We start from the raw sequence: 22,959 nt of genomic DNA on the forward strand, positions 1-22,959 counted from the left end.
ATCCAAACCCATCATTCATCTCAGGAAGCCCAGAAACAGTGCTTCAATCTGACAGTACCACTGCGCTAATACAACTAAAAAGGTGCGAATAATCAACCAACAGTTGATATCTGCGTACAGAATAGTATATATACCTGTTCCACGTAAGCGCTATCTCGGCTTTACAATTACCTTCTTTTAGTATTTATAGTATCTGTAGTTAGTATCTTTATATTTTTACTATAATTAGTACTTATATACATTTTATAAGTTATATCTTTAATATTTCTATTTCTTGTAGATTCTAATTTTTTCTTCTTTAGCGAGTTAATTAAGTATACCTTCTTTAGCACTGACTTAGAAGTACTATCTAGTAACATACTTTAATTAGTTATACTTTTTTATAGTAGTCTTAGGTATACTTATTATATTTATATTTATATAACGTACTCTACAAGCGCTTATTGGCATACTTTGTATTCTCTCTAAATCCGCTTGGAAGGGGATTCTAAGTTTGGTCTGCTGAACGCAGCCTCTAGGCTGGTTGGTTAGCCCGTGTGTCTGAATTATGCCACCCGTCGTGCTACATCCTGATAGCGGAACCTATTAGCTCGAGCGAGACAGGTGCCGAAATTGAAAACCTACCGATCTAGAGGGGTTAGACCCAGGATGCGCATTCCGTTATTAATGACAGACTTTGCCGCGTCGTATAGGGCTAGCCGAGCCTCCATGAGTTCTCGCTCGCTACCAAGTACTTGCAGCACATCGTAGCTACTATTGATGGTATGTGTTAGGCGGAAAAGATATGTTAAGATAGTAGTAGGTTCCAGTGTTTTGAGAGTGTTTTGGATGATGTCAGGGAACTGGGCGATGAGTCGAACAACGTTGATTGCATGAGGTTCAATTAAAAGGTCGAGGTTTGCTGATTCAATTTCAGAGGTTGGAACATCCGCTTTGAGCAAGATGGAACAGAGTCGGGCATGGGAATATTGAAGGTAAGGACCAGTGTCTCCTTCGAAGGACGTCATCGTGTCGATGTTGAAACGGTAGTTATTAATACTAGACCACGTCAGACACACTGCTTCAATGGATTTTTGAAACAACGTCGTGAAATGAATGAATCATACCGTTTCCCGCTCATATCCTGGACCATGACACTGCTGATACCAAGGATGTCGGCAGTCCTTTCAGGGTCTGACACTTGAGCATATTTGGTCTCGTTTTTCCTCATTACTTCATGCATCTTTTCACCAACGTCCCTTAACACATCGTCCAAGAACACGACCGTTCCCCTACGGGTACTCATTCCCAGTACTAAGCCGAAATTGACGTGGTGAATCCGAGAGCGCAGATCCTCATTGCCAGTTAACTCAATGAGTTTGAACAGTTGCTTCAGGTGCAGCTCCTGATCGGTGGCGACGACATATATCATCTGATCGAATTTGTAGCGGTCATTTCGTTCAAACAATGCGCCGACATCGCGGGTGAGATAAAGGCTCGTGCCGTCCGTTTTGCGTATGAGGGCTTTACCGAGAGCTTTGCCTGCCTTGCTAGGAACATGTTTAGAGAAGTCTACAATTGCGGCCCCTTGCGACTCTTCCACTAGTCCCTTACTCTCTAATTCCTTCTGTGCAATCTTCATGCTCTCTTCTCGGACAAGGCTCTCACCCGCATACTCATCGAAATGGATGTTTAACCGAGTATACGACTCTTTATATCTCTGTATGCTGAGTTCCCGGAACTTCTTCCACATGCTGATAGCTTCTAAATCGTTGTCGCACATGGCTTTGAAATATTTTCGGGCTTGCTCGTCGAGTCCTTCATTCCTGAGTTTTGAGTCGTCCTTTCCGTCTTTCTCCAATTGTTCGATCTCTTTTCGTTCATTGGCAAGCAGCGAGTTGATCTTGACGTATATCTGGTACAGATGATGAATTGGGTCTTCTTCTAGTGCCTTATCGTCCCCAAACATCTTAAAGCCCAACGCCAACAACCCATATTGTTTACCCCAATCACCAAGATAGTTCAAGCGCACGACATTCCACCCGGCACCCTTATAGAGGTTGGCGAGAAAGCCTCCAATGATGGTGCTTCGTAGATGACCTTGGTGGAATGGTTTTGCGATGTTGGGCGACGAGAACTCTATAACGATGCGTTTATGGCCTTTCGAGGCGTCATTGGCATCCTTCAACCCAAGCAGAGGATTGTTGCCCCACTCAGTTCGATTTTGAAGAACAGCTGGTATGACTTTCTTAACGAGCGTGGTGGGGTTGAAGTAGAAGCGGATGAATGGTCCGTCAACGATGGGTTTGGAAACTAGTGTGGACTCCGGAAACTAAAATAGCTAGTTAGCGGGGACTATAAGTGCTTAATTACGTTCTAGCACCACAGGCCGAATTACTTGGTCGGCCCAACGACTCGCAAGCACATCAGGTCTCTCTCCTTTGATCCTCAGAGCTGGCACTGGGAGCAGAAGATCACCCTTGTCTAAGGTTGCTGTCCGTTGCAGCAGAGGGTAGATAATCTTAGGCTGGACGCCTGTTACCTCTGAAAGGGCATTGGCGAGGTGGATGCGATAGACATCGAAGGGATTCAGGGATGGGAAGCATTCTGGTATATCGGGTTGATGGACGTGAAGCTTCTGTAGCCGTGTCTGAAGCGATTCGTCCATGGTCGTCATGAGCCTTGGTAGGCTGGTATTACAAAGACGACAGGTGAGATGGATTAGGGAAATCCGACAGATGGAGAACTGTCTAGAAAATGGATAAGCTACCATGTGACGGAAGAAGTATCTGTTGTTTGCAGGAATGACTCATCTATAGTGAGATCAAATGCTTGGCGAGGTAGTATTAGGTATGCAGGGATCGCCTTTTCCTAACGCTCTTTGAATGTAAAGTTGACATTAACTACTATGAACTAGGCTCTCGAAGGTGGATTCTGCAGCCTGTACGCGGCGAGAGCTACAAACCTGCCTCTTCATGAGGTAGAGCTAATGTAGAAACGCTGAAGAGGAGGAGCGGCGCGTGAGCAAATGGCCTCGCAAGCCGGAGTTCGACGGCAGGAGTACCCCCCCTCAACGCGCAGCTGTCTGGGCGCCACAACTTGAAAATCTTTTCAGATCTCCCATCTCTTTCAACCCGACGAATGACTTCGCTAGCTACTCGACACCTGCAAGCAGGCTTCAGGAGCCAAAATGTCACTAGGCAGAGTTTCCACGCCAAGACTTGAGTCGACTCTTCACAACGAAACCTCGTAAAACGGAAGAATCGAAACACTCTAGCAATCAAACCGCAATTGACTCGTACCAATACCCGTGGAGCATGTGGCACTTTCATCCTAGACATCTAGCTAGTTTGGACATTGCCTTCTGGGGAAGATTAGGGCCTTCTGCGGAGGCGCTTAGCGGCTTTTCTTGCTATCTCTGAAGGCCTGCACACAGATCTTCGGCTATGATGTTCACCTAGGGCAGTAAAGGTTGCCTCCAGCGCGTTCCTCAATTATCTAGTTAGTAAGATGAAAGGGACAGAAGACATCCCCCTTACGCCTTCGTAGAGGCAAGGAGGAGGTAGGTAGAAAGTCAATTATAGCCTAGGTTATAAGACCCTAAGTTGAGTTTGCAGCTACTAACGTTTGTATGCGCTGGCGAGGGTGTACTCCATTTTCCATACAATACAGGTGCCTAAAAAAGTGATTCCGATACTTTAGCTGCGCAACGCTGCAATCGTGCCGTTTTTGTATCGCACGATCTATAGGAAAGATATCTGCAAATGCTAGCACCGAAACTAGACGACTTAAAGCATCAAAATAGCCCCGAGGGCCGCAAACGGGCTTTATATCACCCCTTATGGTGCGGGGGGACGAGCTGCCGCTGTACTCGACCAGCTTCTGATTGGGCATTAGATCGAAGTGGCGGTGGAGCATGGACAGACCGAATGTGCGGTCCATACCTGCGTTGACGGAGAAGTCCTTCAGGACGTCCGCGACAATTGCGTCACCACCCACCTTGAGGAAGTCGTTGCGAGCATCCTGAAGCAAGGGAAGACGCTGGAAGTAGCTAGGGGAGTAAGAGGCGACGGATGCAGCCATCGTAAGTGTCAAGTGTTCTAGGAGAAGCGTAGAATGGAGAGTGGGTAGTAATTAGAAGAGACAATGCGGAGGAGGATAAGCGAAGTAAGACCCTAAGGATAGGCGCCTTGCGTTCTTAAGCTTTGTGGTTTTTACAGGTTGTTAGTTTATCTCTGACATTTCTTTTATATCCAAACTGCTCGGTCATTCTATTGCCCGGCTTATGCACCAAACGTCTTTCCTCGCCTCCTCCTAAAACACAAAGCACAGATACCAAATACTAAGGATACTGCCCTGTTTGGCACTGGCGGTTGGGTGCACGACTGAGGCACAGGCCTTAGGGAAGTGAGTTAGTTCAAAAACACCGAGAGCAACCAGCCACCGCAGCCCCCGGCATGTAATTGCTACCGATTGAACTTAAATCGGCAAATGGTGGTGAAGACGGTGACGTCGCTGAGATAAGGATATCATACAAGGTCTTACTTGCTAGTGAGAGAGGCTGGAAGGGGGCTTGACGACGGTCTCGTAGCGCAGTATAAGGCGGAGGCTCGGCTAGAAACAGGAAGGGTTGAAGGTTTGCCTGTATGTTAGTAGGTTGAAGCCGTTTTGGCGAGTAAAGGTGTCCACCACCTGCTCGAGTTAGTCCTATCCCCGTCCCGCCTGCTTTCACCGGGATATAGATTGCAGTCTCTGCTGTAATGTTAGAAATGATGCAACAGCATCGATACTTTAGTAAGGCCCGAGGCAAGTTCGTTGAGGATACAAGCAAGAATAAGATATCGCGTTCGCAACAGTCACTCCACAGCTCAGTCTTTCAGCCTGTTGCCATTTGCTGAGATACGTAACTAATGTAAGCAGACAGACTCTGTCGGTATCGTTTTGACGACTTTGCGCGATGACGACAGCAGAAACGTCCAGGGCGGATGGAGCGCCCCCTCCTCTGGCCTAGACGACCGCTGCGTTTACTTCTTTCCACAGTTCCCTCCGGGCCTCAGTCTGAGCCTTGCTGATTATCTTCTAAATTGGCTTGGGGATGTTCGTACTCGTTTGGAAGGCGGCTTAGGCGCGCGGGAGGATGGGACTTCCTCTTCTAGAGGCCTTTGTTTCTCGTCCCGCTCGTGACCCTTGCGGTTATTAGTATTGACCAGAAAGCAACCCCACCTGTCCCTCAATGTACCCAGGGCTTCCAACGAGGCGTAGTACTGTACGATTGGGCTATTTTGAGGCCTGTACGGGTGAGATTTTGTGTACGTTCGTACGACAGGGAGGAGGAGAGGTAGGTGTACGTATTGTAACTGTTACGGCTCACGTGATCTGTACAAGTAGTACGATTTAATTAAAGTACGCTGTACTCTAGTTAAAACAGCTAAGACTATAGTTCTCTAGAGACGCAAGATTAAGGTCTAATTAACTAGTTCTCCCTAGTAACAAGAGCAGATAGGACTAGATGAGGCCTGTAAGGCTGCAAGAGGCGTGGATAGATAACTCTGCAATAGAAAATGGTCTGTAACAGGCATTTTTGAGACGACAGACAGATGGATAGATTAAAACCCTTAGAAAGAGATTTAAGCGTCCGCAGGCCTCCTGCTCGCCAGAGCCCTCATACCCCTCCAGAACCCCTATACAAACTTCCCAAAAAGGTAATACGATCCGTACTACGTACCGTACCTAGGGCATCATTAAACGTACGGTACGGCTCACGAACTCGGTACGTTCGTACTGAACACGTGGCCGTTACGGTTCACTTTGTACGGACCGTAGTACGGCCCGTTGGAAGCCCTGTAATGTACCGTCGCCGTCGTCTCCCGCGCTTAGGAGAGTAGTTTTGAGGAGACCACGGCTGCTGATAGAGTTGTTTAACTCTGCCACTCCAGGGCCAGCGTACCCGAGCCCTCATCCATCTCTGCGCTTGTGTTGTCTTTCAGCGCGCGGGGGTCATTCTCACGCAGCATGTGCCAGCGTGTCCGTACTGGGCCTGAGGCTCAATCCGAGAAGAGTTAAAATATATCCTCCCACTCCATATGTTGAGCTATGAGGAGCACTAGAGGCGTGAGGAACTGGATTGCATGAATTGCTAGAGGAGTGCTTGTAGGAGTCTATATATATGCGAAATAAGTGGGTAAGTCTTGGCAGTATAGATCATCGTAAGCATGGTGTTTAATAGAACGTAGTACTGTTCCTACTGTTACTGATAGTAATAATCTCTTGGCAGTTAGAACAAAAGTAAATTGCCTGCTGTTACTGTACAGTTAATGAGGCTATAGTTACTGCAGTAACTGCCTATACTAATTAATTTCTTAGTGTTTTAGTAACGCGTTCGCGGAGGACGTTTTTACGCGTAGTAGTATAAGGGCTGCTGTGGAACAGAAGGTGTTAAAACGCGCACTAATACACTAGATTTTATACCTTTTTAACTATCCTATTTATTATTAGTATAGAATAGTAAATTAACTTCTTAATTTACCTACTTCTTGCCTCTAATATTGCCTTTATTATTACTATAAGTATGCAAAAATTCCTTTAAACTTTACATAGCACTTAAAAGTTATAACGTACCTAACAGGTTGGCCGGCCACACGGGTTGGCCGGCCACTTTTGCCAAGCCCCCACTAAAACCACCCCATTCTCTCGCAAAACAGCCCACTTTAGCCCTGTATAGAGTAATACAACACAAGATATTATTTAGAGTCTACTTCTGCTACTTGCTTACACGTACGCAAGTTATGCCTAGTCTAATTGCACTGCCTGCATTGCTTTTAACTTAGCTTACCTTCTTTAGCGCGCACCTGCGTCTTTAGCTTCTTTCTATCACTACGCGCTCTAAACTCCTTTAGAGCAGTTAGACAAGCCTTATCTTTAACTATTAAAGTCTCTTCTGCCTAAATCTGCTTTCTTTTATGTAATCTACATTATGTAGCAGCCTTATTTGCTGCTTAAAGCTCTATAATCTTATAGCCTACTTTATTATGTTAATGCCCTAAATAACTGTTGTCTACTTCTTATTACTTTACTATATTACCTTTAGCTGTTCTTATCTCTCTAAAGCTGTAACAACTGCTCTAGTTAATATCTAGCCTATTATAAAGCCTAACTTGTTAAAGTTATACCTGTCTTTATCCTAGATACTATACTTAGCTTTTATGTTAGCTACTAGGCAAAACTAGCTCTAGATAACCTCTAGATCCTTATAAAGCGCTCTTTTGTAATTATACTTATAATTAAACTTTATTATAAACTTAGAGCAGTGCTTAACCTATATACTAGTCTAGTTTAAGCTAACCTGGCCTAGATTACGCTCTATAGGCAAGGAATTAGCTATATTAGCTACAGCTATAAGCCTAAAGGGAAATCTGCGTGTAATAAGCTTAAGTATGTACTTAACAACTACCTCTTTTTTAAGCTTAGTTAGATTCCTTAATTTAGGCTAGCATTCTGCTTGTAAAGGCTGTCTAGCGCGTTAATTGCTTAGTGTTGTGTAAGAGACATTATAGATAGCTGCAGCGCGTTCTAAGAAAAGTTTTAAGTTTTATTTAAAAGCCTAAAGAGCAAGCTGTATTTAACGTTCTTTAGAAGATTTAATCTAGTGTTGTTGTTAAGGCATTATGTAGATAGGTAGAGTTTAGTGGGGGCTTGGCAAAAGTGGCCGGCCAACCCGTGTGGCCGGCCAACCCGTTAGGTACGTTAGCACTAGTTTAATGTTACTTATTTAAGTACTTTAGAGCTTTACTTTATAAGCTTTTATTACTTTAAGAAGTTAAAAGCTATCTTTTAAAGCTCTTAAAGCTTTATAATTAAGGCTTTATTTTCTAGTGTTTTTTTACCTGCGCTTTAACTAGCTAATCCTTATTCTTATAAGTTTCCTAAAGACTTTTGCCTTAATAATAGCCTAAATTTTAACATTAAGTAGGATAATATCTAGACTAGAGGTTGCTAGCTAAAGCCTAAAGGCCTTAGATATTATGTAAAAAGCTTAAAAAAGCTTTCTAAAAAGACTTAAATGTCTTATATATAAAAATACAGCGCAGATCTAGTGTATGTTAACAAGAAAAGCAAGCGCTTAAAGATCTAGCTCTATAAGTTTTGCTATTAGCTAAGTACAAAGAATTATGCAAAGACTGTTAATTTTACAGCCTATATTACTGCCTACCTCTAAAAGAAGCATAAAGTTAACGCCTTTAAAAGTAACTATCTTCTAGATAGCCTATTACTTTATTAAGACTTATTTAAACTAGTAAAGATTACTAAAAGTAGTGCTAAAAGCTCTTACACACTATAGCAAAAAAAAAGATTGCTAAGGGCTCTTATTAATTTTATAATAGTTAAAGATGTCTTATTTTGCTAAGCTACATTATTAGAGTTTTAGGGCTTTATTACTTAGAATTAACTTAATCTTTTAGCTACTTTACTATCTACCTTTACTACACTATTAACTTATATCTAGAATGCATTAGAGGCTTAGAAGAAGAAGATTTAATTAATACTAAATTTAAGTAAAAGTAAAATTATGTTAAGTGTAGACATATAGAAATCTCTAAACTATTACTTCTTCCTAGCAGTAGTTACTTACTTTATTAGTAAGTAAAATAGTCTATGCGCTATTATTAACTTTAAATCTAACTTCTATCTAGATGCTAATAATAAGGCTTAAGAAGTTCTTATTAGCTTTAAAAATCTACTTAGAGACTACTCTAGATTAAACCTTGCCTACGCAGCTATTATAGTTATTAATAAGTACAGCATTACATTAAAATTTAGCTGCTTTATAGAGGATAATGCCTTTAATAATAATAAAACCTTTATCTGTGCCCTTAACAAGCACCCTAAGCTCTCTATAAGTAATACACACTAAATACACTGCGCAGGGCATATAATTAACCTAATAGCTAAGTCTATTATCTATAGTAAAGGTTTAAGTATATAGAAAGAAAAGCTTTTTTACTATACTTCTTATAATTAGTTTAAGCTATATTAGAGGTGTAAAGCAATTAGCAAACTTTATAACTTTATAAACGCAATTATAGCCTTATATAAGCAGAGAAAGCTTTTTGCCACTATCTAGTGTTAAGTCCTTAAAGAGGACTCTTTTTAGATGTTTAGCACGCTTAAACTAGTGCAGAACAGCAGGATTAGATAGAATTCCACCTACCTAATGCTCCTTTACTGTTTAGATTTTAAAAAGGCTATCTTAAAGTTTACATACTAATAAAGGGCTACTAACAAGTGTAAGATTAATAAGTATAATAGTTTTAGCCCTCTAGCTAACACTTTTACTAATAAAAATTAAGATAAAGCTAAGCAGCTTATAAACTTTTTTAAGCCTCTCTATTAGATAACTAAACGCCTTAAAGGAGATCTAGGTATAAGCAGATATAGATCTCTCTAGCAGACTCTTATAGATCTCTAACACCTCTAGATTTGCTTTTATAAGGCCTAGAAAATAGCATAGTCCTTTTACTTTAAGAAGCTTTATAAACGCAGCATTAGTAAGCTAATAATGTACTTTATAACTCTTATAATAAATTCTTTTATTTTATACTACTATATTACAACTTTTTTAAACTTATCTCTACACTTTATCTAGTTCTAAGATAAGTAGGTGTTGTTTATAACTTAGTAAAAAAAAGCTAAGAAGAGTGTAAAAGAGATCTACACATAATATAAGGCTTAAAAGCAGAAGTAAGAGATAAAGATACCTACTAAAAGTTAACAACATAAAACACTAGGTAGCAAGTACTATAATAAGCAGTTTATAAAGACTCTACATGTTAATCTCTACCTCCTTACTAGATCCTTAAGTGCTAAGAAGGCACACATAGCAAACAAGCTGCAGCAGTACATTAATACTGCTTAATCTAATCTTCTAGTTGCAGCTAAAAACAATATAATCTATAGAGATCTGCTTACTTAGTAGCATTAAATTAGGCGTAAGCACTATCTAATGCTGTATAAGATAGCCCTTAATTTTCTATCTATCTCTGTAATAAGCTGTAAGTGCAAGAGGTGCTTTAGTAAAGCTAAAAGAACTATTATAATTAATTAGAACTAGCTATTACCTTCTATAATTAAGGCTCTGCAGCTATAATATAACTAGATTGCTAGAGGACTTGTTTACTTAGAGTTAAACAATCTCTGCAACTATATTAGGAAGATTGTGTTAAAATTAAGCCCTCTAGAGCCTCTAGAAACACTAGTTACTGCAGTAACTGCATTAAACAGTAGCTTTACTATTAATTAACTTAGCAGTAACTATTACTACTAGTAAGGCTGTTTTAATTTACTCTTTTTATAAGAACAAAACCCTATTACTGTTAGTAACGCCTAAAAAACACTACTAACAGTAACAGTTACGTTCTAATAAACACCATGATCGTAAGATGCATACGATCATGGTGACGACGCATCCGACCATGGTGACGACGCATTTGACTATCGTGTGACTACTGCAAACACCATATCCATATCTATCTTGTATGCGAACAACCGCAGTTCGTTCGACTTTGACCACGGTACATGTGTTCGTTTGCGAAAACGCATGTCGTCTCTGCCGAGTCGCTGGTCACTGCTGGCACCATGAGGCCTGTATTCGCCCGAGCCGTCCTCGTCCTCTTCGTCCACGTCGTCTGAGTGATTAGTGCCATCATTGGCAGTATCACTAAGGGGGCTGCTCGTCCGATCCGCATTAACCAGCGTCAAGCCTTCGCGGTCACATGAGCCTGACACATCCTCATATCGATACCTCAGTAGCACCCATGAATCCGACGAAAGTTGCGTCATGCAGACGACTTTGCCTTCATTACCAAGGAGCTTGTTATCCCGAGCTATCAAGTTAAGAGACAAATTCGACTCGCTGCATCGCATAATTGCTGTCACAAGTAACTAGCCGTCTGGAACAAGACAATGCACGAGATCGATTATCTAATAAGCCAAGTTGGCGCTAGGCCCATAGTCGTTGTTAGTTCCACCTCCAGCTTTCGTTCCTGGAGAGGATGTTCGTAGGACGCAAGACCGAGTCGAGCTATTCGTGCTCCAGCCTCATCATCTGGGTAATAGGCTGTCCTCGTGGATTTCCCCGGCTTCATCATCACCGCGCTTTCCGTTCTTTTCCCACTCTACTCCTTCAAAAGGAGAGATGGACTGTCTTGGGGAATAGAGCAGCTCCTGTGCCGTTCCCTCAGCATTTACACCATCTTCGCTATTCTTTTCACCAAGGCTGTTTAGGGACGGGGTTGGAGTTCCAGTGCGGCCACCTTGGCCGTTCTTATCAAGATAGTCATGACTAGACTCATTGCCGTCCTAGAACGGGAATCTGGGCTGCGTGGGGTCGACAGAGGCGTTGGCTTGGGTGTGGGCACATGATCAAATATAAGGCTCTCGGCTTGTCGCTCAGGCGGCTTCTACAGTGGACTGTTAACGAGTGAAAGGACAAACTCAGCTTGGCAACGGAAATTCAAAATTGTGTTACCAACACCTAGTCTTGCTAATGCTTCACTGATCAGGTGGCGTTGCCGGCACTAGGTTAACCCGAAGTAGGGGTAAGTGGATGCGGGAAGAGCTTATATAGCCCAAGGCGACGTGAAGGTGGGTAGGTATGTTTTCTTCTGTAATTCCTGGCAGCGCGATGTGTAGTACGCGAGTGAGGCTAAGTACCGACTTGGTCCGCGAGGTTGCAATAGAGAGTGTGCGAGAGAGTGGGAGAGAGAAGTAGAATAGTATCGCAATAAGTACGAAGTATTAACTACAAAGAATCCTCCTCTGAACTTAGGAAATTCATCCAGTTTATATATCCAACTTCCCCCCTTCCACCCTGCCGCACTTGGCGTCTCTGTTACGGTCCCTGAGTGGACCCTAAGCGAGTGTCAGCCGACCGTCGTTCTGGACGGAGACGTATGGTGGAACTTCTTCCTTGCTGCACATCGGGAATGGCACTTGAGAGAGTCACGTGACAACCCGGGAGCTCTGGGGAAACCCGGATGGAGATAGTGGCTTGGCAGGATGCATGCATTGTATGCAAACTAGAAGTATATAGTCTTAATCTTAACTATTGTTTAGAGGGTTGTAATTAACATTTAAGTCTTATCTTTACATAAACTGTGAGAGGTATCGAGCAGGAAACACAGGTCACAGAGAGGGAATGCAGGATAGGGGGGTAACAAGAGTAAACCTTAGGGTCGGAGGCAGAGGTACGGAGGCCGAGGAGCCTATATACCCCGTGCCAAGCCTAGGGTACTCAGGGGTTGGATAGCTGTAACATAACCGTGACATAAACTAAGTAGTTGTCAGATATGCGCACCTACTGTCAAGACAGGAGGAACGCTGGACGAAAGCTGCTACATAGTACGAGCAATAAGCTCGAACAGTATGTTGCTGCAAATTGCAGCATGTTGCAAGCTGGTCGCGCATAGGGCTAGTGCGCGAGGGACTCGGACCGGAAAAACAAAGCCGAGCAACACGAGCAGAGCAGACAAAAAAAAAAACATCGATCAATCAAGACAATCAATCATCATCCCATACATCATATCCAAAACCCATCATTCATCTCAGGAAGCCCAGAAACAGTGCTTCAATCTGACAGTAGTACTAGTAGTTTATAAAGATACTATACTATTATATATCTTACACTGTAACAGCGCAGGCGATGTGATGACAAGCACTGTCTCTACTACTGTATGGAGCTGGGGAAGCGAGGTAGAGCAGGTCGGCTCTATTTCAGTTAAACTAGGGGGGGCGTGGAGGAGAGGCTACACGTCGGCCGTCCAACGCTAAAGGTGAGCCGGCCACACGCTAATGCACGCTAAAGTCTTGGCACTACTTTGTTAGCCTAATAAAATTTCTGCTAGACAGATTAGTGTCTTTCTTACCACACTACTTCTTCCTTACTAGATATAGACAACTCTAGTCTTACCTTACTGCAATATCCTCTGCAGCAGCCTTCTTAGCCCTAAAATTAAAAGAAGCAAGATTAAGTAGAAAAAAAGAAAGAAAAAAGTAGTAACATTAAATATAAAGTATAAGCATGTTTAAAATATGTTTAACATGGAACACAAGCAAGTCAGTAACATAAGCAAGTTAGTAGCCTTACTAGCTTTCTCCACTTTTAAAACAACACAACTTAACAACGCATTAAAATACTATAAAAATATAAGTATCTAAGATAAAGTAGCGTCTATAGTATTCTTTTTACATGTGTAAGAATTATAACTAGGCTCTCTACAGCAACTATAGCGTGTAAGAGCCTGTTAACTTTGCCTTAATGCTAATGCATCCTGCTACCTACTTTGCTCTGCTAGCTGCTACGCGTTTTTTAAGTAACTATATCTACACCTTTTTTAATTATTATATTTTTATAATTTTAGATCTGCCTTTTTTTACACGCCTTTTACTTTGTTGCAGCCTTATTAGCTTTCTAAAAAGCAAAGACTTAATTACATAGTAGTAAAGCTAAATACATTACTATTTTAGCACCTTTAGTAAGATAATCTAGTATCTAAAGCATTTATATAAAGAATAAGTTTTAATGCTATTAAATCTTTATATAAAGTAAAGTTAACTACGCCTTAAGTTTATATATATTACTTAGTGTTTATAACACCTAAAGAGCCTTTAGTTAAGGTAGTAGTAGTAGTAAAAGTATATAAATAACTACATTAAGCTTTAATAGTACTACTTCTAGTGTAAGTAAGACTAGCCTTACACCTTTAAAACTTATGTAAATATTCTTTAGTGTAAAAGCCTTTTTAAAAGCTGCTTTAAAAAAAGGCAAGAATTTAACCTTAGTAATATACTTTATATAGTAGTAAACTAAGCTATTAATCTTATCTTTATACACACACTTTAATAGTAAGAAGTAGCTAACATTAAGCAGCTAGAGAAGATGTAATAAATGTAGAGGTATATAAAGCGTATAAATATTGTTTTTTTTATAAAAGTCTTTAAATATAGCTAAGTAATAGCTTACATAACTATCTAAGACTAAAAGTTAGCGCACGCCTACTATCTTATTCTTAGTATGCTTAATAAAGTGCTTTAGCTAGGTAACTTTAAGATTATTATTAGTCTATCTATTCTTACTTACACTAATCTTCTAGTTGCCTAAGATATCCTAATCCTTATACTAGGCAGATAGGTAGTACTAGGCCTAAAAATAATGTATAGTAGGATAGCCTACCTTATAGCATTAATTTCTTAAATAACTATAACTTACTTATAATTACTTAGTTATACTGCCTTAGGCTAATAATATCTTTCTAAGCTAGTAATAACTATTTAAAATATTATCTAGCTTATTATAAAGCTAGCTTTATTAAAGTTAAAGGTATCTTTGTCTAAGATCTTATAGGTAGCCTATGTACGCTGTACAAGCTTAAACTAGGTCTATATTATCCTAAGATCCTTACATAGAGCTTGCTGCTAGTTATACAGTTAATTAAAACACATAGTAAGGCTATTTATATGCTTAACAAAGTTTAGTAGCTAGTTTTTTTTTACTAGCTAAGCACTGCGTGCAGTAAGCAGATTATTAGCTATAACTTACACAGTGTTTAGGCTAAGTAAGAATTCTTATAAATTAAGGTTAAGTATATGTTTAATAGTTAACTTTTTTAGCTTAGTAATCTTTTTTAAGTTAAGCTAGTAATTATGTTGTGTAGGTTAACTAGTGTGTTAGTTATTTAAAGTTAATTAAGGCATAGTAAACATAGCTATAGCATAATTTACGCTTTTAATTTGCGTGTAATTAAGAGCTTAGATAGTAAGAATAATACCTACTTTATTTAAACATAATTAAAAAGTAGTTAGTTAAGCTATAGTAGTTAATAGTTAACGCGTTGCGCAAAGTTAGTAAGGCTACTAACTTGCTTATGTTACTAACTCGCTTGTGTTCTATGTTATAATTTATTACTAACATTTAATTAATAATTTTAGAAGCTTATAATTCTTATGTTATCTGCTGCAGCACCTTTATATATAGCTAGAATCTAATAAGTTTAGGTCCTTTCTAAGTATCTATAAACGCTTCCTAGTAGATATACATATTATGTTAGTACAGATAAAAGGTAAATTAAAAAGGTGCTTTAAAAGGGATTAGCTATAAGTAATATATTTCTAGTGTATTTAAAATATTTTTAACTACTTTTAGTTTTAATACTACTGTAAGAATAAAGTAAAAAAAAAGGTATAACCTACTTATACCTTAATAACTAGGCTTTATAGTAAAAATACTAATACATAGGTGCAAAGTATTACTAATACCTTAAAAATAGCTTATAAACATATTTACATTATTATGTAAACATAAAACTCTAGAAAAAGCTTTATTAGTATTAACAAACCCCTCTTTAAGTAAAGCCTAATAAGAAAAAAAAGCACTTTTTAGGTTTATTCCTATTAGTTTAACATTAATTTAACATTAAAGTTACTTATAAGACTTATACAGCGCAGTGCAGTCTAGTTTTATAATAAATAAAGTTACTAGTAAGTTACATGTTTATAACATATTTACAATGTAACAGTAACATGCTAAAAACAGATATAAAACATATCTAGAGTCTAGTATTAGTATATTAGCTGCTCTGCATAGTAATATTAGACAGAATATGCTAAAGATTACTTTTTTAGAAGAATTTCTAGAAAGCATAATGTTAAACACCTTTAAAAACTATTTAAAAAGAGTTCTAAATATATGTTAAAGAGTATAATAACTTACTATACTATTAAACTAAATACATTATAACTACTAAGATGTAGTAAGTTATCTACTACTAAACATAATTATAATGCTATGTTAACATGTTTAGAAGACGTTAACTACTTATAAGGCTACGCCTAGTTCCTACAGTAGACATGTTCTGTTAAGTTTAACATTATTATTCTATTATATTTAGAACGTACTCTGTTCTTCCTTTTCTATTCTTATAGTAAGCATATGCATCTACCTCCTCCCCTCTATTACCTACTAGAAGAAATAATACAGAGAATTACTATTACTATTTCAGCTTTTTTCTTCTCTTTTGTTCTTTATTACTAGGGATATAAATTTATATAGTAAAAACTAATCTTATAGATCTATACTTTAGTATACCTAGTATCTAAGTTTAGGTTTTTAGAATATTAGCTAATGTAATCAAGCTGTTATAGACTTTTAAAAAAATAGTAATTACTATAAAAGTGGCAACCCTACTACACGCGTACTCTCCAAGGCTTCATCTGTCACTTTCCGACGGCCTCACCTGGGCATGGATGAGTCATCCTCATTCTACTGCAACAACCTTTGTGTAGCCGCAAATGCGCAGGTAAGGAGTATCTGCTCTGTATATTTTCCATTGTTCATCGTCGCCTCCACTACTCTTGGCCGTGCGACCGATGGTACTCACTGGCACCGACAATCTCTACCTCTGAGAGAACTGAAAATTTAGCGTCCATACCGCCCACTTTCGGCCTCTTATAATCGATGACCGGCATCGACTTTCGTCTCTGCACAAAGCTTGGTAATGATGGCTCAACACTGTCATCCTCCATTTCCCGCGAATTTCCCCTGCTAGATAACGCCATCCATGAAGTCAGGGACCTATACAAGCCTCGAAATCTAGAGCGCATCCTTCCCTCCTTAGGCAGGTACACTCTGAAAACAGGCATGCAGCAGCAGATCACCGCAAAGCCTAAGTGGAGCTCGTTCCATAGAGACGTCTGCGACAGCGACAAGAGGTCTATACGGAACCCTGTTAGTGATAAAGTGCAGATTGGTGGTGAATCTTCACCTACCGTCAAGGCTACTCTTTGAGGTCATCACAAGCCGTAAGATGCCTGTGACAATGACTCTGCAGCGTAGTCAGCAATCTTCATAATCTCAGAGGCAACTTCAGAATACTCACACGCTACCAGTCAGGAAAATTACAGCGACACCAACCTTCTCCTCTGTCGGCAATGACAGTTTCAAGATTACTGAGATTGGTAGACATAATAGTATAGCGTCAAAGACCAAATCGATCGAGTTCGTCCATAGGTAAACCACCTCCGCATTCAGGCATTTCCCTCTCACAGTTATATCGAAAGCTGCCTTCACAGGGGTGCAGACGAAGATGGTGCCAAAAAACATGGACAGTAGCCATCCTACAGACAATGATCCGATGCAGATGAGTGTATAACTAAGCCATCTCTTCACCGAAAACAGTCGGTAGTATAGGAAGATGACGCTCAATCGCGCAGCGGATTGAGTTGCAGAAACAAAGAATATGGAAATCCAGTTGATCTTGAACAGGTCAGCAACCGTCACTTGTAGTCAAATGAAGTCACCACATACCAGCATGAGAGTGCTAACATCTTGGAGTGTTAGATACATGATGGGGCGCCTCAGCGATGGCCGATACTCTAGGTAACACTCTTAGCTCCTACTCCCTCAGAATGGTGGGCGGCATGCCGAGTATTGTGCAAACAGTGTCACCCCACATGAGTAAGCAGGCTGCAACAGAAAACCAGTCGTCCCATTTCAGAGCAGCCCTTGTCAGTTTCCGAGCGTAAAAACGGAGTGTAACTGCAATTGTAGCGGCCACCCCCACGATTACATGTTCGACCACAACAGCGACAAAAATGTGATTCGTATCGGCCATGATTGTAGAGGTGCAAAGAAGGCAGTCCAGGAAGTTAATCGGAAGGACTAGCACCCTGGGGTATTTCAATATTCTAGAAGATTTCGAAATCCCAGTTGTTCGGGACGCCTACACCCTCATTCACTTCTGCCGAGCCTCTATTATACGATTATCTTACCTGCACTAGGTGGAAGTCAGTCTTAGACCTGCAGCGCATTCAACACCGAGAGTTCCCATCCTGCAGCTGCAGAATCCATGTAACTAACGAAGTCCGGGGCTGCGCACCTCGCTTCTTCCGGCCCCGAATTGACCCTGAGATTAGCCTATCATCCTAATCTTTGTCTCTTAGGAAGTTGTCTCGAGACACGAGAAGGATTTGACGTGCAGAAGGATTCCCCAAAGAGCCACCGAAGTCCGACCTTCAGATTTCGATTAAACGCAAAACTACGCTCTCGTTTTCGCTATTGCGCTATTGGTCTCTGGTCTCGTTCCCATGCACGGCTCCTCAATATGCTGTGGCTAATCATAAACAGCTGAAGATTGGTGGTAGGCGTTTCTGCCTTATATCCCTTTTACCATTTTAGGTCACAGTTGCATTTTATCAGATACTTGAGGTCATCCTCGCTTTCAGCAATACAACTAGCTAAGGTTCTTATTTTACTTTCAAGGGCACGACACATTCGCTGAAAGACATTATGGCAACTCTCCAATTCGAGGAAGGAGTTAATCGACCTCAGGCAAAGGCTTCCCACTGCAGACAGCAGCTTCTCGTCAACATTTTAGATGGAATGGCTAATGTGAAGCCTAACGCAACTTACGCGCACGCACCCATCTCTCCCGTGGGTTATGACAAAGGCTTTCGGAGGATCACGTACCATCGACTGGCAAATGCTGTGAATGGCTTGGGTTGGTGGATCACGGCACAAATTGGAAGAAGCGCGTCCTTTGATACACTACTCTACCTGGGTCCAAATGACATTCGCCAAACTGCCATCATTTTTGCTTGCATAAAGGCTGGCTATAAGGTCAGCAAACAATATCAATTGTGTTCCAAAACTTCATGATTCATTAACATTCATCGTGTAGTGCCTCTTTACATCACATCGCCTTCAGCTGTGCGATACGCAATCGCTCCTGCGCAGTACTTCCTGCAAAGCAATTCTCACCTCGGACCCCTTGGGATTTCACATCCCATCTATCAAAGATGGATGCCCTCTTCCTATTTATCAAGTCCCTCCTCTGAACACTTTGCTTGTTGAAGACTATCCTTCTTACCCGTACAAGAAGCCATTTGAGCAAGCGAAACATGACCCATTTCTCGTACTGCACACATCCGGTACATCGAGTACACCCCGACCAATGGTGTTGAAGAATGACTGGCTCGCGACATATCTTCAAAGTCTACATGCACCCTCACCACCAGGGTTTGAGTGCTTAGAGAGTCGAATGAGAGGTTGTCGGGTATTTGTGATGCTAACGCCTTATCATGTACGTCAGAGACATTTCCCCTCTCACTCTCCTAGATGGAGTTAAGTCATTCCAGGGTGCAAATCTGGACATCACGGTTTTCGGTGCATTGACGAACGAGACTCCCATCATCCTTCCACCCGCAGAAGCCCCCGTCAATGTTCAAACTCTGATCCAAGGCCTTGGTACGATTGATGCCGATGTTTGTTATGTGCCTCCTCATTTTATTGAGGAAATTGCGAACAACCAAAAGTATGTCGAAATTGTAACATCACGTGCAAGTAGTCTAGTTTACGCCGCTGGAAAAGTGTCCGAAGCTCACGCTGATATCATGAGTGCGAAAATGGAATTTTGGGGCCGATACGGTGCTACCGAGCAGGGAACGGTGCCATCTCTTCGGGCCTTAGGCGGATGGGATTGCACGATGTACAACTACATCATTCCCCATCCTACCGCAGGATGGCAGTTCCGACCTTATTCTTCGAGCAACGACGAGACCATCTACGAAGCCTTTATAGTCCGCGACGTGGAGAATTTGAAAGTTCAGCCCGTCTTCACATTGTTTGAGGAGTTGGAGGAGTATCCTACGCACGATTTATTCCTTGCGCACCCCAGGATCCCGGGAGCTTACAAGTGGTGTGGGAGGACTGACGACACTATCTCCTTATCAACCGCCGCCAACGTTAATCCGATGATTATGGAGCATGGACTAGACCAACATCAACATATAAAAGGGGTGTTGATGATTGGAAATGGGCGCCCACGACCCGCTCTTCTTGTAGAGCCGAACGACTGCGCGGTCTCTAATCAGAGCTTCATCGATGGCATCTGGGAAAGCGTGGAGAAGCTAAATCGGGCTTATTTTGTCGACCACAGGATACTCAAAAGTTACATCATTGTGACCAATGAGCGGGGTATGTGTCGGAGTGACAAGGGGACGGTGCAGAGGGGCAGAACGGTCGAGCTGTACGCGGAGGAACTGCGGGCATTGTATGAACCACGCTCAAATAGATATGCTTCGAATGTCGATGTAATGGAGAAAGAACCTAGGGGTGATGGTTTCTCATCAAAGGCAGCGGTAGCAATAGCCTGAATTTGGATTCGTTTCTTCTCCTACTTCCGGCGCAAGTCTTCAATGATATCCTCTAGAACTGCAACAACCGCCTCAGCCAATTCCTTCGGCTGTTCAAGATGCGGGCTATGACTACTCTCCTTGAGTTCCCTGGATCTTGTCACACCAGCCCGTTCTGCATACATTTTCTGTGCTTCAAGAGGCAGCATTCGATCTCCTCCGCAGAACACGTACCCGAAAGCTCCATTGTACCATTCGTCTCCAAAGGGATCGTACTCTAATTTACTCACAAAACAGACAATCGGCATTTTTGGTAACACACCCGCCAATCTCTGAGCTTCATCGTCAGGCATATTGTGATACAGCATTTCCTTAGCCTTCGTGAGTTCTACGAGCCCCGTGTCGGGTTCATAATGCGCCCAGTCCGGAGTTTTGCCCTCAGAGAGACTGAATCCCTGGACATCCATAGCTGATTCTCCCTTCTTAGCGTTGAATGATGTAAAGAAGATCAGCGCTACGACTCCACCTTTCAAGCCTTTGGATTGCCGTTCGCGGAAGCTGAGACCGGAGATGGAAGATGGTCCATACACTCCACCGTAGGAGTGCATTAGGAGTACGACCTCCCTTTCCGAGGTCTCGATAAGGGTCTGAAGGGTTTGGCGCAAAGACGTCGCGTCGGGATTAGAGGGAGTGCTTAAGAGGGTGTCGATATTGCTGTAATCGGTTATGGAAATGATGGTGGGATGAGACAAGGCAGAAAGGGCAGATTGGAGGGGTTCAAAGAAGGACCGAACGGGCCACGCGCCAGGGCAAATTACAATGGTAGGGTTCGAAGTCATTGTTTCGACGAGGATTCCACGCGATGATGGTGGGTGGCGGCGGGACGAGAAGCAGGTACAGCTGCTGTCATTTATTGCTGGCCTGTTAAATGTGTTTTCGGAGCTGCCACGACATTTTACCTTGCCAACTGATGTTCCAGCTTGATAGAAGATCACATAATACATGGAGACGAATCCTCAATCCTTCAAGAATCTGCCTCGTATCCCCGCACTATTCGCATTCCAATGCCCACCATCTTACCTTCCTAATCAATATAGGCTAAGGATGCTCACAAAATATGTACACGAGCAAAAGCTAATGCACGCAAATAATTTATTTATCCTTTCGAATATATTTGATGGATCTGAGTCCCCAGACTGTGATTATATTCTAGGGACTTATCGATAATGGGGATTGGACAGGATTCAATGCTCGACCCCTGGAAGGATCAGCACGCATTTCACCATAACAGGGTAACTGAAGAACTAAGCAAAACGTCATGGCGAACGTACCACTGAAGGTCGATGTGGCTTAAAGCGCTACACAAACCCCATTTAGGGCCTCTCCACCTCACCGTGTCCGCACAGAATATGGAGGGCTATAGAGCGATTGGAGACGCTTGACACAATGGATACCTTGCGAATCAGCACTGTGTTAGGGTTCCGCCAAAAAAATAAATCCCAACAAGCCATAAAGAAACCGGCTACAACCAGCTTCCAGATCTTATCCACTTCAACCCTAGCACATCACCAGGAGTCCATATCAATTCACGTTCTACACATTAGAGTGCCATGAAAATATACTGCGCTACTAATCCAGCCCCAATGCTTACACCGACCCAGATGTTTGCGTGCTGAAACCACCAATTACAACTCTTCGGGTCCTCCAGGTCAACTTTCGCGATTATGCTAGCCAGAGCCACAAAGTTGCCTAGGACAGCGTAGAGGAAATAGCTCCACATGTTTTTAAGGATATCGCGGGGTTCGAGCACATTGTGAAATGCATCTGGAAGTTGTTCGGCCCGGATAAGCACGGCAACGTACGCAAAGATTAACACCTGAAAGGCCGATAGGACTGCTAGCAAGGGTTTTGCTTTCGCTCCAAGGAGGACAGCCATGCTCTTCAATCCAGCTTTTCTGTCGTCTCGGACGTCTTGGAAGGCATATATTGTGTCGTAAATAACGGACCAAACGACATACCCGGCATAGCAGGCACCCAGAGAATGCACACGAGGTTCATTCAATGGTGATAGCCGCCTTATAGGAACATATTTCCCCTCAAGCAACGCTCCGAATGCCTTGGTGATATGGGTGACAACATCGAAACCTGCCATTTCCGCACCAAGAAAAACGCCCCATCCAAGTGTGATTCCTAGCCAAAATTGGGCATAATACGACACTCTCTTGCCAAGTGGATAAATCAGAACCATGAGTATCTGCGGCAGAGTGTAGACAACGAGATGTCCATGATCCGGAATAAGTGGTATCAATGTCGAGATCCACAAGACGAATAGACCTGCTGTGAAAAAGCAGGCCATCGGCACACTGATCGCTCGGCGAGCCATGGGACGGGATCGAGTACGTTCCACCTGACGATCAGCGCTGGCATCCATAATATCGTTCCATGCACATCCCATTGATCGGAGTAGGAATGCTGATGCAACCATCAGAGGCAGGCGAAATCCGAAGACCTTAGGAGGACTCGGCAAAGGGTGCGTAGTCAGAACAGTGATGATGTAGCCGTAGAAGCAGGGAAAAAAGATGTTGAGATTCCCACCCAGGCGGTGGAGGCGAATGAGCTCCGCATAGGGGATCAGCGTCTTTATAGTGGGTTGACGGCGTGGATCATTTGCGTGGGAGGAGCGAATTGTCTGTCGACCCATGGTGGCGCCGGGAAGCTTGTGAGAGAACGATACACAATAATCGAGTTTGTCAAAGGATTGCAGTGTCCGCAATGCCCAACGTCCGAGTTGATATAGCC

At 42.1% G+C, this 22,959-nt stretch overlaps 6 protein-coding genes across 6 annotated transcripts; 1 reads left to right on the top strand and 5 right to left on the bottom strand.

Annotated features, from left to right (window-relative positions):
* Positions 1–437: 437 nt before the first annotated feature.
* BDR25DRAFT_298935 (putative Arginyl-tRNA synthetase, cytoplasmic) lies at positions 438–2,656 on the bottom strand (the record flags this gene model as incomplete). Its single annotated transcript, XM_033689110.1, has 4 exons — positions 438–569; positions 625–1,038; positions 1,107–2,311; positions 2,366–2,656. The coding sequence occupies 4 exons, from the start codon at positions 2,654–2,656 to the stop codon at positions 563–565; spliced, it is 1,917 nt and encodes a 638-aa protein (XP_033539694.1). The 3' UTR covers positions 438–562.
* A 7,811-nt stretch (positions 2,657–10,467) lies between these two features.
* BDR25DRAFT_320459 (uncharacterized protein) lies at positions 10,468–10,899 on the bottom strand (the record flags this gene model as incomplete). The annotated part of the gene is made up of 1 exon (XM_033691905.1): positions 10,468–10,899. One exon carries the CDS (start codon positions 10,897–10,899, stop codon positions 10,468–10,470), a length of 432 nt encoding a protein of 143 aa, XP_033539695.1.
* A 6,013-nt stretch (positions 10,900–16,912) lies between these two features.
* BDR25DRAFT_204449 (uncharacterized protein) lies at positions 16,913–17,236 on the bottom strand (the record flags this gene model as incomplete). Its single annotated transcript, XM_033684439.1, has 1 exon — positions 16,913–17,236. A coding segment is annotated over one exon (324 nt), but the record flags the coding sequence as incomplete, so codon positions are not given.
* Positions 17,237–18,316: 1,080 nt separating this feature from the next.
* On the top strand, positions 18,317–20,122 carry BDR25DRAFT_363510 (acetyl-CoA synthetase-like protein; the record flags this gene model as incomplete). Its single annotated transcript, XM_033696746.1, has 4 exons — positions 18,317–18,646; positions 18,708–19,113; positions 19,145–20,002; positions 20,043–20,122. 4 exons carry the CDS (start codon positions 18,317–18,319, stop codon positions 20,120–20,122), a joined length of 1,674 nt encoding a protein of 557 aa, XP_033539697.1.
* Positions 20,123–20,201: 79 nt separating this feature from the next.
* On the bottom strand, positions 20,202–20,999 carry BDR25DRAFT_386094 (uncharacterized protein; the record flags this gene model as incomplete). The annotated part of the gene is made up of 1 exon (XM_033697980.1): positions 20,202–20,999. The coding sequence occupies one exon, from the start codon at positions 20,997–20,999 to the stop codon at positions 20,202–20,204; it is 798 nt and encodes a 265-aa protein (XP_033539698.1).
* A 761-nt stretch (positions 21,000–21,760) lies between these two features.
* On the bottom strand, positions 21,761–22,861 carry BDR25DRAFT_386095 (uncharacterized protein; the record flags this gene model as incomplete). The annotated part of the gene is made up of 1 exon (XM_033697981.1): positions 21,761–22,861. The coding sequence occupies one exon, from the start codon at positions 22,859–22,861 to the stop codon at positions 21,761–21,763; it is 1,101 nt and encodes a 366-aa protein (XP_033539699.1).
* Positions 22,862–22,959: the final 98 nt, after the last annotated feature.

Source organism: Lindgomyces ingoldianus, assembly GCF_010093535.1.
Source record: "Lindgomyces ingoldianus strain ATCC 200398 unplaced genomic scaffold BDR25scaffold_70, whole genome shotgun sequence".
Classification (NCBI taxonomy): Eukaryota; Fungi; Ascomycota; class Dothideomycetes; order Pleosporales; family Lindgomycetaceae; genus Lindgomyces; species Lindgomyces ingoldianus.